Source organism: Oryza sativa, chromosome 7 (assembly GCF_034140825.1).
Source record: "Oryza sativa Japonica Group chromosome 7, ASM3414082v1".
Classification (NCBI taxonomy): Eukaryota; Viridiplantae; Streptophyta; class Magnoliopsida; order Poales; family Poaceae; genus Oryza; species Oryza sativa.
Genome location: NC_089041.1, coordinates 10,403,378 through 10,417,997, shown reverse-complemented (window position 1 = coordinate 10,417,997; position 14,620 = coordinate 10,403,378). Strand labels below are relative to the sequence as shown.

The 14,620-nt window shown below is 39.8% G+C and overlaps 1 protein-coding gene across 1 annotated transcript; it reads right to left on the bottom strand.

Annotated features, from left to right (window-relative positions):
• Window positions 1–10,684: 10,684 nt before the first annotated feature.
• Window positions 10,685–11,176, bottom strand: LOC107275559 (uncharacterized). The gene has a single exon (XM_015790451.1). The coding sequence runs from the start codon at window positions 11,174–11,176 to the stop codon at window positions 10,685–10,687; it is 492 nt and encodes a 163-aa protein (XP_015645937.1).
• Between the last annotated feature and the right edge of the window lie 3,444 nt (window positions 11,177–14,620).

Sequence of the window (14,620 nt, the reverse complement as noted above, 5' to 3'; positions counted from 1 at the left end):
TTTCAGGGGTTCAAGTGTGGGGAAACTAATTATTGACGCCGCAAGTATCTGAAAACTATCAAAAGCCATAACATATCTCTAAAGACTGTTGTGCTGGATGATTATCGTGGCACGAACCGGCAAAGTTCAGTTCGCCACATTCTTCATACGGAACGCGAGAAATCTTGAGAACATGATATTTACGGGTGGACCTAACAAATACAACGCATATTTTATTGCACAACAGCCTAAGCTGCTAGAGTTTGAGAAAAGGGCTTCAAAAACTGCTCACTTTCATTTTAGACCGAAGCGATGTTATAATGATTGGGTGCATATCAAGGATGTCCATGATTTGTCTCTTGCCGATCCTTTTGAATGTACCTGTTGAGACTGATGGGTGGAATTATTGTACCTTTTGAAGGTTCGAGCTAGGCAAGAGTACTTTGTGGAGGTGCTCGTTTCGAATTTAAGAGTACTGATGGATGTTGTCACTGAGCTGAAGAGCTATATTGATCATGTTGAAGATTTATCTTAATATATGTACCTTTGGATGTTGTTGAAGAAAAGGATTGATCTGGTGTATTGGGCTGTTGTTTCTCAGATACCATTGTATGTGTTTTTTTTTCCAATTTCTGCTGTAATAATACTGGTTAATAAAATTGTTGTTGATGCCATTTAGCTGTCATATTTTTTGATTATTTTTTGTTCTATCCTCAATCTTTTTTTATACATTATATTGGGCATCCTTTTTTTTATATGGAAGTCTGAAGTGTGACTATAACCTAGCGAAATTAGGGTTGTTATTGTTGCTGTAATTAAGGGAGAAGCTAAAACAGGTCACTATCAAATAATAGACTTTCTTCAAGGAGCAGCTAAAAAATGCCATTCAAAAGTGGAGTGCTTTGGGGTTTATTACCATACTAGTACAGTGCCCGTGCGTTGTGTAAAATCAAAGGTGCTTTTGATTATTATTCTGTGATGAACAATTGGGCATTGGAGATTATTGGTTTTGTTATTTGGAATTTATTCCCGAAGTGGTTTTGGAGATGATTGGATTCACAGGTGATCGCAGGATTCATTATTTCATGTGACCGGTCAGACCGGGCTCTGGTAGCCGGTCAGACCGGCGTGTAATGCGCGGTCAGACCGACGCAGCCCGCGATCTGACCGGCCGACACTGTATCGGTTTTGGTTTCGGGTTGTTTGTTTGGATATCTGAGTTTATTTCATGATTATGGCTTCTAGATGGATACTATACGTATGTAATACTGTTGTTTGCTACTAATGAGTCAAGTTGGAGATAGTTTGGTCTCGGAATATGGTTTCTTTGTTTATTTCATGTGTAGGTGACTCGATGTCTCGGGAGAGTATTTGCGGTGATGGACCGGGAGTCGGCTTGGGGATAAGACGACGTCCATGGTGGTCAGAGATCATGCGGGATACTAAGGCTAGAGTTGATGCACGTGGTTGATATAGATTTCATATGGCATACGATGGAGGTATTGTGTGCATATGGGATGCGGAGTCCAATTTGGAAGGAGTCCAAATTTGGTATGATTGGTTATGTAAAGTTTCTTTCTTGTACTAGTGGGTTTCCTAAGGTGTTTAGGACTCCTAGTATGAGTTTGGTTCGTGGCTTTAGGCTGCCTACCTCATGTATAAATAGAGGGGGAGCGTGAGGCTTCCCTATATCGCTTTGGAGAGCAATTGAGTTGAGTTTTGAGTTAGGGTTCCGAGTTTAGTCGAAATTTTTGTAAGGAGTGCTGTTGGTGCACTTTGTAAACACAGAGAGAATCAATAAAGTCGTCATCCACTTTAAGAGTTCTTCGATTTGTGTTTACTGGGTTTTGGCGGTCTAACCGGCAATCTATCGGTGGTCAGACCGGCGGCACAGGGCGGTCAGACCGACGGCATACGGGCGGTCAGACCGGCGGCGGCGACAGGCGCGGCAGGCAACTTCGGTGGTCAGACCGGAGATTCAACATCGGTTAGACCGGCGGCATCCACTCGGTCAGACCGGTAGATTAATCTCGGTCAGACCGACTTCCGTCGATTTCGAGGGTAACTTTTATTTCCGCTAAAAGTTTTCGGTTTTTGGTATACCAACCATTCACCCCCCACCTCTGGTTGGCTTAGTTGTTGTGATTCGATCCTACAAGTGGTATCAGAGCCTTGTTTTCTTGTATGGATTTTTATCGATCTAGAGTTTTTGCCATGGCTACTCCCGCTAGGTTTTCAACTAAGGCTCATGTTTTCGATGGAACGGATTTTTCTTATTTGGTGTAGTAGGATGCAATCTTATATTATGGCTGAAGATTATGATATTTGGAGAAAAGTTTCTCATCCTTATGTGATTCCTGAAGCTATTAATACTGCTGCTGAAAAACTGCTTTTGAACAAAATTGCAAAGCTCGCAATATTCTTTTGAGTGGTATTTCTCGTTCGGATTATGATCGTGTTGCTCATCTTCAAACTGCTCATGAGATTTGGACTGCTTTGAGTAATTTTCATCAAGGAACAAATAATATTAAAGAACTTCATCGTGATCTTTTCAAAAAGGAGTATATTAAATTTGAGATGAAACCTGGAGAAGCTTTGGATGACTATCTTCCTCGGTTTAATAAAAATTTTGAGTGATCTTAGATCTGTTGATTCTTCTTATGATGCTAATTATCCACAATCTGAGATTTCTCGCCACTTTTTGAATGGTCTTGACATGTCTATTTGGGAGATGAAAGTTACATCTATTCAGGAGTCCATTAACATGTCTACTTTGACCTTGGTTATACAAAATTGAAAACGCATGAGATGAACGTTCTTTCTCGTAAAGTTGATTCTAAGTCAAGTGCTTTGGTTTCTTCTTCTTCTTCTTTGCATGTTGATGCTTCTCCATCTAAGTCTTCTTTTCTTGCTATTTTTAATGCCACATCCGATGAACAAGTCGAATAGATCGAGGAGGAGGATTTGGCTTTGGTTGCTAACAGAATTGCTCGAGCTATGAATAATTCCAGGAATAGGAAAAGAGGTGGTCCAAAAAGTTGCTTTGAATGTGGTTCAATTGATCATCTTCGTTCACATTGTCCTAAGCTTGGGAGAGGCAAAAGAGAAGACAAAGATGGTGAGAAGACCAACAACAACAAGCCCAACAACAACAAGTCGAAGGGTTCATCCCAAGGGAGGAAGCTGGACAATCTCAGGAAGGCTTTTCAACAAGTTTGCGCCGCCTTCGAGCCACTAAGTGATGTAGATGGTGAAAGTTGAGATGATGATAAGGGAAAGAACGTCTCCGATGTTTGCTTCATGGCGCGTGGTGAATCTGACACAGAGTATGAAGATAATGAGGTGAGTGCTTTTGAGGAAGCTATTAATATTTTGAGTGCAAAAAATAAGAAGTGTGAGAAGATGTATAGAAAACAGGAATTTATCATTGAATCTCTTAAATCTGAATCTGATAGGTTAAAACCTCTTATTCCTAATGATGATGATTGCTCAAATTATGAGGTTTTAATGAGTGAGATTTCAAAAATTAGACATGTTAATGCTGTACATGATTTGAAAAATAGATCTTCTCTTGTTTGTAGTTTTGCTTTGCACACACGCACTTTGGATGAGTTGTTTTTAACTAAAAAGTTGTTGCAAAAATATCAAATTGCTTTTCATGCTAACTTGATGTTTAATATGATTTCTGCTAAAAAGTCAAAACAATCTCATGATGTTTTGGATTGCTCAACATGTAATTTGAATAAGTTGAAATTGAAAGATGCTTTAGGTCGTGTTGAGTTCATGGAAGATGTTGTGAAAAACAATGAAGTGCTTTCTTGCCCTAAATGTCGTAAAAGCAAAGGTGTCATGGTAGATTGTGAAAATTGTGCTAATTTGGAAAAAGAGGTTTCTTATTTGAAAATTCTTTGCTAAGATTTTCTGATGGTAAAAAGAACCTCAACATGATCTTGGATCAATCAAAGGTTAGCACACATAACCGTGGTTTAGGTTTTAATCCTTATGCTCATAATTCTAGACATCATCCTGTTGTGTTAGGTGTTGGTGCTAGAAGTGGTGAGATTTTGGTTAAACCTGATACTAACAAAACTGTGTTTAAATCTGCTGGTTTCATGTCTACCTTGAATGCATCTTCTTCAAAATCCAATGTTGTGCATGCAAAATCTCCTGTTATTGCTTGTGTTGCTAAATCTTCTAATGCTACCAATGTGTCTAATCATCGTGAAAAATATACTTGTTCTTTTTGTGGCAAAGATGGACATATTATTGGTTTTTGTTTCAGGTTAGCTCATAAACAGAAAAATGAGAGAGAGATTGCTTTTGCAAAATCAAAGTGGCAAAAATCGGGTTTTCCCTCGAGGAAACCGGTCAGACCGCAGTGGGTCCCACGGTCAGACCGATGACTAGTCAGACCGGCTACTGAGCGTCGGTCAGACCGGGCACCGGTCAGACCGGTGGTACAGAGGCGGTCAGACTGGCCACTGTACCTTGGTCAGACCGGCCTCGGAGGAATTTTTCTGAAAATTCTAAAATTGATTTTGCACGTGGATATATGCCTATTGGATCTGCTGGTCGTGTGTCTCAGTACTGGATTCCTAAATTTTTATTATCATCTAACCCCAGTACTGAGGCTTCGACTTCTGCTTGTGTGTAGGCTTTGATAGCAAGGAAGGAGAACGTGTGGATCATGGATTCCGGTTGTTCGCGACACATGACCGGTGATAAAAATTGGTTCTCCTCCCTAAAGAAGGCATCTAAGACTGAATCGATTATCTTTGGTGATGCTGCTACAAGTGCCGTTCTCGCTACAGGTTTGGTTAAGGTAAATGAAAATTTTGAATTGAAGAATGTAGCTTTGGTTGAGGACTTAAAGTATAATTTGCTTTCAGTTTCACAAATTGTTGATGAAAATTTTGAGGTTCACTTTAAGAAAACTGGAAGTAAAGTTTTTGATTCTTGTGGTGATTCTGTGTTGAATATTTCTCGTTATGGAAGAGTGTTTAAAGCTGATTTTGAAATTCATGTTTCACCTGTGATAACATGTTTAGTTGCTAAGTTTGATAAAGATGTGATGTTTTGGCATCGTAGACTTGGACATGTTGGTTTTGATCATCTCACTAGATTAAGTAGTTTGGATCTTGTTCGTGGTTTGCCTAAACTTAAGAAAGATCTTCATTTGGTTTGTACACCGTGTCGTCATGCTAAGATGGTTGCTTCTTCACATGTTCCTATTATTTCTGTGATGACGGATGCACCGGGACAGCTATTACAAATGGACACTATTAGTCCAGCTAGAGTGCAATCTGTTGAAGGAAAGTGGTATGTGTTGGTTATTGTTGATGATTTTTCTCGATATTCTTGGGTTTTCTTTATGGCAACTAAGGACGAAGCTTTTCAACACTTTCGTGGTTTGTTTCATCGATTGGATCTTGAATTTCCTGGTTCTTTGAAAAGAATTCGAAGTGATAATGGTGGTGAGTTTAAAAATGCTTCATTTGAACAATTTTGCAACGAAAGAGGTCTTGAACATGAATTTTCTTCTCCTCGTGTTCCTCAACAAAACGGTGTTGTTGAAAGGAAAAACCGTGTTTTGGTTGAGATGGCTAGAACGATGTTGGATGAATATAAAACTCCAAGAAAATTTTGGGCTGAGGCTATCAACACTGCTTGTTATATTTCAAATCGAGTTTTCTTGAGATCTAAACTTGGAAAAACTTCTTATGAACTTCGATTTGGACATCAACCCAAAGTATCACATTTGCGCATTTTTTGATGCAAATGCTTTGTCTTGAAATCTGGAAATTTGAATAAGTTTGAGGCACGTTCTACAGATGGATTGTTTCTTGGTTACCCCGCACACACTCGTGGCTATCGTGTACTTATTTTGGAGACTAACAAAATCGTTGAGACTTGCGAAGTTTCTTTTGATGAGGCTAGTCCATGTACTAGACCCGATATTTCAGGTACACTGTCACAGGTTCAGGGGGAGGATGGTCGTATTTTCGAAGACGAGAGCGACGACAACGACGGCGACGAGGTCGGCTCGGCCGGTCAAACCAGGCGCCAGGCCGGTCAGACCGCCGGCACACCTCCGGTCAGACCGGCACAGGAGGTGCGGTCAGACAGGCCAGGGTCGTAGGCTGAGGGTTCTGTTGATGCTGTTTGAGATGGTCCTCCGGAAATTACTACTTCGACCAGTAATGATACAGAACGTGGATCAACTTCAGAAGTCACAGCTCCTTTGCACATTCAACGACGACATCTGCCGGAACAAATTATTGGTAATAAAGGTGAGCGGACTACAAGGTCTAAGGTAACGACTCATGATGTTTGTGCAAATTCCGCATTTGTTGCTTCTTTTGAACCCAAAGATGTGTCACATACATTAACTGATGAATCGTGGATTAACGCCATGCATGAAGAACTTGAAAATTTTGAGAGAAACAAAGTTTGGACTTTAGTTGAACCACCTTCTGGACATTATATTATTGGAACCAAGTGGGTTTTCAAAAATAAACAAAATGAGGATGGTTTGATTGTGAGAAATAAAGCTAGACTTGTTGCTCAAGGTTCTACTCAGGTGGAGGGTTTGGATTTTGATGAAACTTTTGCTCCTGTTGCTAGAATTGAGGCAATTAGACTTTTGTTGGCTTTTGCTGCTTCAAAAGGTTTTAAATTATATCTAATGGATGTGAAAAGTGCTTTTCTAAATGGTTTTATACAGGAGGAAGTTTATGTCAAACAACCACCAGGTTTTGAAAATCCTAATTTTCCCAACCATGTTTTTAAATTGTCTAAAGCTTTATATGGTTTGAAACAAGCTCCTAGGGCATGGTATGATAGGCTTAAGAACTTTTTGCTTGCAAAAGGTTTTACAATGGGAAAGGTTGACAAAACGCTTTTTGTTCTTAAGCATGGTGATAATCAACTTTTCGTTCAGATTTATGTGGATGATATCATCTTTGGTTGTTCGACTCACGCTTTGGTTGTAGATTTTGCTGAGACTATGTGCAGGGAATTTGAGATGAGCATGATGGGTGAGTTATCGTACTTTTTGGGATTGCAAATTAAGCAAACTCCTCAAGGTACTTTTGTGCATCAAACGAAGTATACGAAGGATCTTTTGAGATAGTTTAAGATGGAGAATTGCAAGCCAATTTCAACACCAATTGGTTCTACAGCTGTGTTGGATCCTGATGAAGATGGTGAAGTTGTTGATCAAAAGGAATATAGAAGTATGATTGGATCTTTGTTGTATCTAACTGCTTCTAGGCCAGACATACAATTTACTGTGTGTTTGTGCGCACGCTTTCAAACTTCTCCTCGTGCTTCACATTGTCAAGCGGTCAAGTGACTAATGAGGTATTTGAATCATACACTTGAGTTTGGAATTTGATATTCTACTTCATCTTCTATATGCTTAAGTGGATATTCCGATGCTGATTTTGGTGGTTGTAGAATTGAGAGGAAAAGTACTAGTGGAACATGTCATTTTCTTGGTACATCATTGATTGCATGGTTTTCTAGGAAACAATCTAGTGTTGATCAATCAACTGCTGAATCTGAATATGTTGCTGCTGCTAGTTGTTGTTCACAGATTCTTTGGCTTTTATCTACTTTGAAAGATTATGGTCTTACTTTTGAGAAACTACCTCTCTTTTGTGATAATACTAGTGCTATTAACATTGCTAAGAATCCTGTTTAACACTCACGCACAAAGCACATTGATATTCGTTTTCACTTTTTGAGGGATTATGTTGAGAAGGGAGATGTTGAATTGCAGTTTTTGGACACAAAGTTGCAAATTGCTGATATTTTCACTAAACCTTTGGATTCTAATCGCTTTGCTTTTCTTCGTGGTGAATTGGGCATAATTCATCATTTTGGCATGATTTGAGGGGGAGTTTGTACCTCATGGTTTTATCAAGAAATAATATGACAATGAAAAAAATTGAGAAAAGAGAGCTTTGTTTATGTATATGGTATTTTCTTGTGCATGCTAGCAATACTTTGAAGGTTTATTTGTCTCTAGCATAGCTTGTATGTATTCTAGTCTTTTCATGAGGTTTAGATTTTGCTTTTAAGGGAGATGATGCATGACACTTAAATTCTATACTTGAATTAAGCAAATATGCAATGTTGATGCTAGCATATGGTTTGATTTATAAATGCTTTATATATATATGCTTTATTGAATTGTTATTCCTCAAATAGCTTTAATTGCTCATTGTGAAAAGAGAATAAAAAATATGAAAAAAATGAATACCGAATCCTTGGAAACAGTCTTCACGACGAGGACGTATTCGATGTGAGCAAAATAATGGGTATCGAATCCCTAGAAACAGTCTTGACAACAAGGACGTACCTGGAATAAAAGAGAAAAATATGAGCAAAAAGGCTCAAGAAAAGAAAAAGTTAAAAATATTCTCTTGGTTATTTTGTGCTAAAGTTTATTTGAGAAAGAGTGATAAATGCAATAGGTATATGTGTTTAGTGTTTATTTTTCAACCTATGTGCTTGTTAAGATGTTGATTCAAGCTAAATTGTAAAATCTTTGGTTCATGGTTATACTTTAATGCATGCTTGTTATATTATAGATGGGTTCATCTTCTTTTTATTGCAACACATGACTTGATATGTTATATGTATGCTAAGCTCTTGAACATTAATGAACATAATTCCTATGCTTGATGAAATCATTGTCAAAAGGGGGAAAAGTTATGTGAAAATTTTTGGATTTTTGGGAGAAGCAAGGTGAATTTTGTTATTGAGAAGAGCATGTTTTTGGTTCATGAGGGAATTTCTTTCTTTTAAAAAGGGGGAGAAGTTTTCTTTTGGATTTTTTGAGCACGATGTGTATATTTGTACGAAGTGTGCTTTTTACCACTTTTGTTTATATTTTTCCAAACATCAAAACATTTTTAATGGGTTTGCAAATGTGTTCATCAAGGGGGAGATTGTACAATCAAAGGTGCTTTTGATTATTATTCTGCGATGAACAATTGGGCATTGGAGATTATTGGTTTTGTTATTTGGAATTTATTCCTGAAGTGGTTTTGGAGATGATTGGATTCACAGGTGATCGCAGGATTCATTATTTCATGTGACCGGTCAGACCGGACTCTGGTAGCCGGTCAGACCGGCGTGTAATGCGTAGTCAGAACGGCGCAGCCCGCGGTCTGACCGGCCGACACACTGTCGGTTTCGGTTTCGAGTTGTTTGTTTGGATATCCGAGTTTATTTCATGATTATGGCTTCTAAATGGATACTATACGTTTGTAATACTGTTGTTTGCTACTAATGAGTCAAGTTGGAGATAGCTTGGTCTCGGAATATGGTTTCTTTGTTTATTTCATGTGTAGGTGACTCGATGTCTCGGGAGAGTATTTGCGGTGATGGACCGGGAGTCGGCTTGGGGATAAGACGACGTTCGTGGTGGTCAGAGATCATGCGGTATACTAAGGCTAGAGTTGATGCACGTGGTTGATGGAGATTCCATATGGCATACGATAGAGGTATTGTGTGCATATGGGATGCGGAGTCGAATTTGGAAGGAGTCCAAATTTGGTATGATTGGTTATGTAAAGTTTCTTTCTTGTACTAGTGGGTTTCCTAAGGTGTTTATGACTCCTAGTATGAGTTTGGTTCGTGGCTTTAGGCTGCCTACCTCATGTATAAATAGAGGGGGAGCGTGAGGCTTCCCTGTATCGCTTTGGAGAGCAATTGAGTTGAGTTTTGAGTTAGGGTTTCGAGTTTAGTCGAAATTTTTGTAAGGAGTGTTGTTGGTGTACTTTGTAAACACAGAGAGAATCAATAAAGTCGTCATCCACTTTAAGAGTTCTTCAATTTGTGTTTACCAGGTTTCGGCAGTCTAACCGGCAATCTATCGTCGGTCAAACCGGCGGCACGCGGCAGTCAGACCTGCGGCATACGGGTGGTCAGACCGGCGGCATCTACTCGGTCAGACCGGTAGATTAATCTCGGTCAGACCGACTTCCGTCGATTTCGAGGGTAACTTTTATTTCCGCTAAAAGTTTTCGGTTTTTGGTATACCAACCATTCACCCCCCTCTGGTTAGCTTAGTTCTTGTGATTCGATCCTACACGTTGCAACGGGAAAAAATAATAATAACCATTAATCAAGTTCAATTTTTGTGATATGAGCCCTTAAAAAAACATTTCTTCACTTAGAGAAAAAAATGTTGGATTTTCATACAAACTGAGTCCAATTTTAACAATAAGAATCAGTAGGAAAAGAATCAACTACGCATTCCTGGTTTCACCACCCGAAGAAGGGGATATTTTCGCCTTTGGCTTTGAAGTGAAGAAGACAAAAAAAATTCATGCAAGCTTCTACGTAGATGGGACTGTTAAGCGCAATTCGAATTTTCCATCATTATTTATTGGGACAATTTTGTTTCTACCCCTACTTTGATGTCCAATATTGATTTTACCCCTACTTTTAGGGTTTTCATTTTTTACGGAAGTGAGTAGGACCAGACTTAGTGCGGTGAAGAATTGGACAGAAAAGGACACGATGAATTTTTAAATTATTGATTGACCCTTTTACCCCTAGGAAATATCCATGTACTACTTGTGGACCTCCAGGATCAGGCTCTCGGCGTCGACTCTTCCCCTCTCGAACCCGAATCCCCATTGTGAAACAACGGCAGCAGTAATGACCGTGGGTAGGTGGTGGCGGCAGCTTAGGCATCGCGAGGAAGCCTTGGCAGGTAGGAGGACAATGGTGGCGGCTTGACGCAAGTAGGTGGTGGTGGCGGCTTGGCGCAGGGAGGAGGCGTGGCTGCTCGGCATGTCGAGGAGGCGACGGCGACGGCTGCTCGGTTTGGAGAGGAGGCAATGTCGCCGGCTGCTCGGCCGGGCGGGCGGAAGGTGGCGGCGGCGGCGACGACCGTGCGTCTAGTTGGGGAGAGGTGATGGTGGTGGCTCAGCGCGGAGAGGTGGTGGCGGCGTCTCGTCGTGAGGAGGTGGTGGCAGCGCCTCGGCACAGGTAGGTGGCGGCGCGTCTCTGTGAGAGGGGGAGGCGATGACGATGGCTCGACGCGAGGAGGTGGTGGCGGCGGCGTCTCGGCGTGGAAGTTGGCGGCGACCTCTCGGTCAGAGGAGGAGGTGATGGCGATGGCTTGGCGCGGGTTGGCAACGGCAAGTCGGCGGCGGTGGCCCGACCATGCAGTCATGAGTAGACAACGTTTGCGACAAGCTGGAGGAGATTTGCATGACTTTTGTTTGTTTGTTTCTTTGAAGATGTCAAATTTTCAAGCAAAATTTTGTTGATATTTGTAAAGATTTATAAAAATTGCAAGCTTCATCTGCTAAATGTGGGCAAATTCTCATTCGATGAACAAAATAGGGGAAGTGTGCAACATGAGTAAGGGTATAAATGTCTTCTTGCCAAGGATTTAATACCGTTAATTTGTCCATCCAAAATAGGGGCAAAATTTATTATCGTTTCAAAAAAACAGGGGCAAAAGCGAAAACCTAAAAAACATGGGCAAAATCAATATTGGACATCAAAGTAGGGGCACGAACGAAATTGCCCCTTATTTATTTCATTTGCATTATGCACAACATGGCAAGAGATAATGTACTACCTACAAGATGCAACATGGTATCTTACCATAGTACTAACAAAAAAAATATAAAGATGAAATAAGAAGGAGGAACAGAAAATTCGGTTATGCTTGTGCTCAATCAGCAGTAATCGCACAGAGATATCATGCCAAAGTCTCATGTTTGGGCACAATGAGTTGGATTTTCTTACTGACATAGTACCAAAATTTTTTATTTGCATGTTTTATCAATCCTATGAAATTGATGATCTATAGTCCAATAAGACCAGATTTCAGGAGTGCACCCAGTCATAAAAAATCCAAATTTTGTGTAAATCTGATAGATATCTCCAAAACTGTTGGGTTCTTTTAGGAACTAAAGACATTCGGCAGAGGTCTGGTGAAATGGTGATATGAAATCAATGGGCGGAAAACCACACTGTAGGCTCTGCAAAAACAAAGAACAGGCACCAAAATATGACTATATTCGGTGAAGAATATTCATCAACAGTAGTACTCCAGACGAATACTGCAAAGAAAATGCCAACAATTTAGTTATCAAAGTTAAATAATGCTAGATCTCACAACAGAATACTATGAAATATAGCAAATCCAAGTGCTAACCTCTATTTGGACAGGAGGCAAAGCATTTTATTGATGAGTCAGATCTTTTTATGTCGCTAGTAATGTCATTAGTAGCTTATTTCTTCAGAAGAAAAACAACTAAACCGTTATCAAGGGTGCGTTTGTGCAGTAGTTGTAAGATACTAATCATCGATTGTCATTTGGGGAATGAATCGACGAACCTGAAGTACTGGGTTTCTTTTCACACTACAAACGCAGATGCCTAAGAAGCAGCTGAGTAGTCAATATTTTTTGTATGACAAGAGAAAATGAGTACAGCACATTAATCATTATAAACCAATAAAAATTGTAACTGTACCCTTTCATCCTTTTATTTTGCACCATTGTTAAGCATCATGTCAAGCACCAAGAATAATTTCTTCACTTTGGATCAAACCACCCAACATAGTGGTGCCACTGAAAGCGTCTGGTAGCAGCACATGGGATCAAATGGAAGCATGTGAAAATTTTGCTCACATGAGGATAATATATTCGAATGGTTAGAAGTGCTTCAAAAAATGTGCTGCAAAATGCCAACTGACCACAAAGGGCATTGAAATTCTACGAGGCAGTTCTAGAAATACCCTGTGAGCAACTGAGCATACTGCTGTATGCTGCTCTTCCTCCAATTTTTTTTTCCTCTGCTCTTGCCGAATGAGTTGACTGGATTGTCTCTTCATCTTCCCATGCCTTGCTCTAGGCTGATGAGCCAGCAGCTACTGCCAGCCACCTCCAGACTGCTCAGCTGTGCAGCCGTGCGAGATCTTCCTGAATTGCCCCAGCTGCTCAGCGCCTTGGCCACATTTGCAATTTAAAATGGCAAAGGCAGAACGCAAACTGCTGATTGGACTTGGGCTGTACCGCATCTTAGGCTCCATTTCAGGCCGTGTTTAGTTTCTCCTGTTCCTAACTTTCCATCATATCATATCACATTAAAAACTTTTCTACACACATAAACTTTTAACTTTTTTTTCCAAACTCCTAACTTTTTTCAAACTTCCAACTTTTTTCAGGAACTAAACACATCTGGCCCCTCAACTGCATGCCTTCTTCTCCAGCTAGAGATCGTCAAGCTTCGCATGTCAGCTGCACCCCCACGATGGCAGAGGATGCACCGAAATGCTGTTACCTGCTCCGATGAGGGAGTACTCTACCGATGGCTAGCTATGGCACCTACCTCTCTATCTTGGGAGGTGTACCACCGGACAGGTGGTAACTGCAACTTACATCAAATTAAGAAGAAATATGAACATGTACCCAAATAATTGTTGTGATTGAAAATTATCGTATTGATGTATGTTACAGCATTTAAGGTCATTCCAAAAACAGCAATTCATCAATGTATTATACAGTTTGGAGATATATCTTTGAAAAGCCATACAGTGCATAGGAACGAACAAGCAGAAATTGAGAACACGGTACTTCTTGAACTTGAAATGCGAGATGTAGTCCCGAAAACAGAAATAATACTTAGAAAGCTAAAAGGTGGTGACATCCCTCCTAAAACTGCAGCACTTTGGAGTTAGACCCAAATAAGATAGAAAAGCAGACGCATGGATCCCATTCAACTTCAATTCATCATTTTTATGAAGACAATTTCTATTTTTTTATCAAACAAATTAATACCAATCAGACCTGAGTTCCGCAACCTAGCCGGTGACAGTAGTTCAAACATGGGTATACTTATTTCCATGTGAATACAAAAGATCAAGCAGGGAAGGATATGGCATATGTTTCACAGCGCAAAAAAAAAAAAAAAATGACCAACCCCAAGAGGCCAAGATGAGAATGACTATAAATGTTAAGGAAATGCCGGCGCTGGTTTGATTTCGTCTCTGTTCTGCTATCACCACTGATATGTAAATAATCCTTAGTTTTTGTATGAAAACTTCAGATCAAGAAAAAAAAGGTGTACTTGGTGATGCTTGATAGTATTATAATGTCAAGGCACCAGAAAGATTAAAATAACAACTGTCAGAGCATATGTTAAGTAACTGTAATTTTATATATGTGATACACCAAAATCCGTTGATGACATGATTTTAAGGAGACATGTTTGTTAAAGTTACAAACATTGATCACGATCGTATGTTCCATATCTGTTAACCCTCGGTGCTATGTTTAACTGATCAATTAGCATGAGTGACTGTTATATATGGACGTATGGGCAGATATTCTGCCTTTGAATAACCACAAAATTGTGTTAAATAGAAAATAGCAGTGGCTACCTGATTGAATTATTTGCCGATTTCCCACAATTCATTTAAAAGAATATTATGGGTAGTTTTTCTATGGGAAAAAGTGGTTTCAGGTCTCCTACGTCATGCTGCTTTTAGTGATTTTCTACCATAAAATATTGCTTTGTTGATTAGATGTCCTTTACTTATTTAGATTCATTTACAGGTTGGCCTCAAACAAAAACCAAGATTCATGTCCAGCACCACAGCT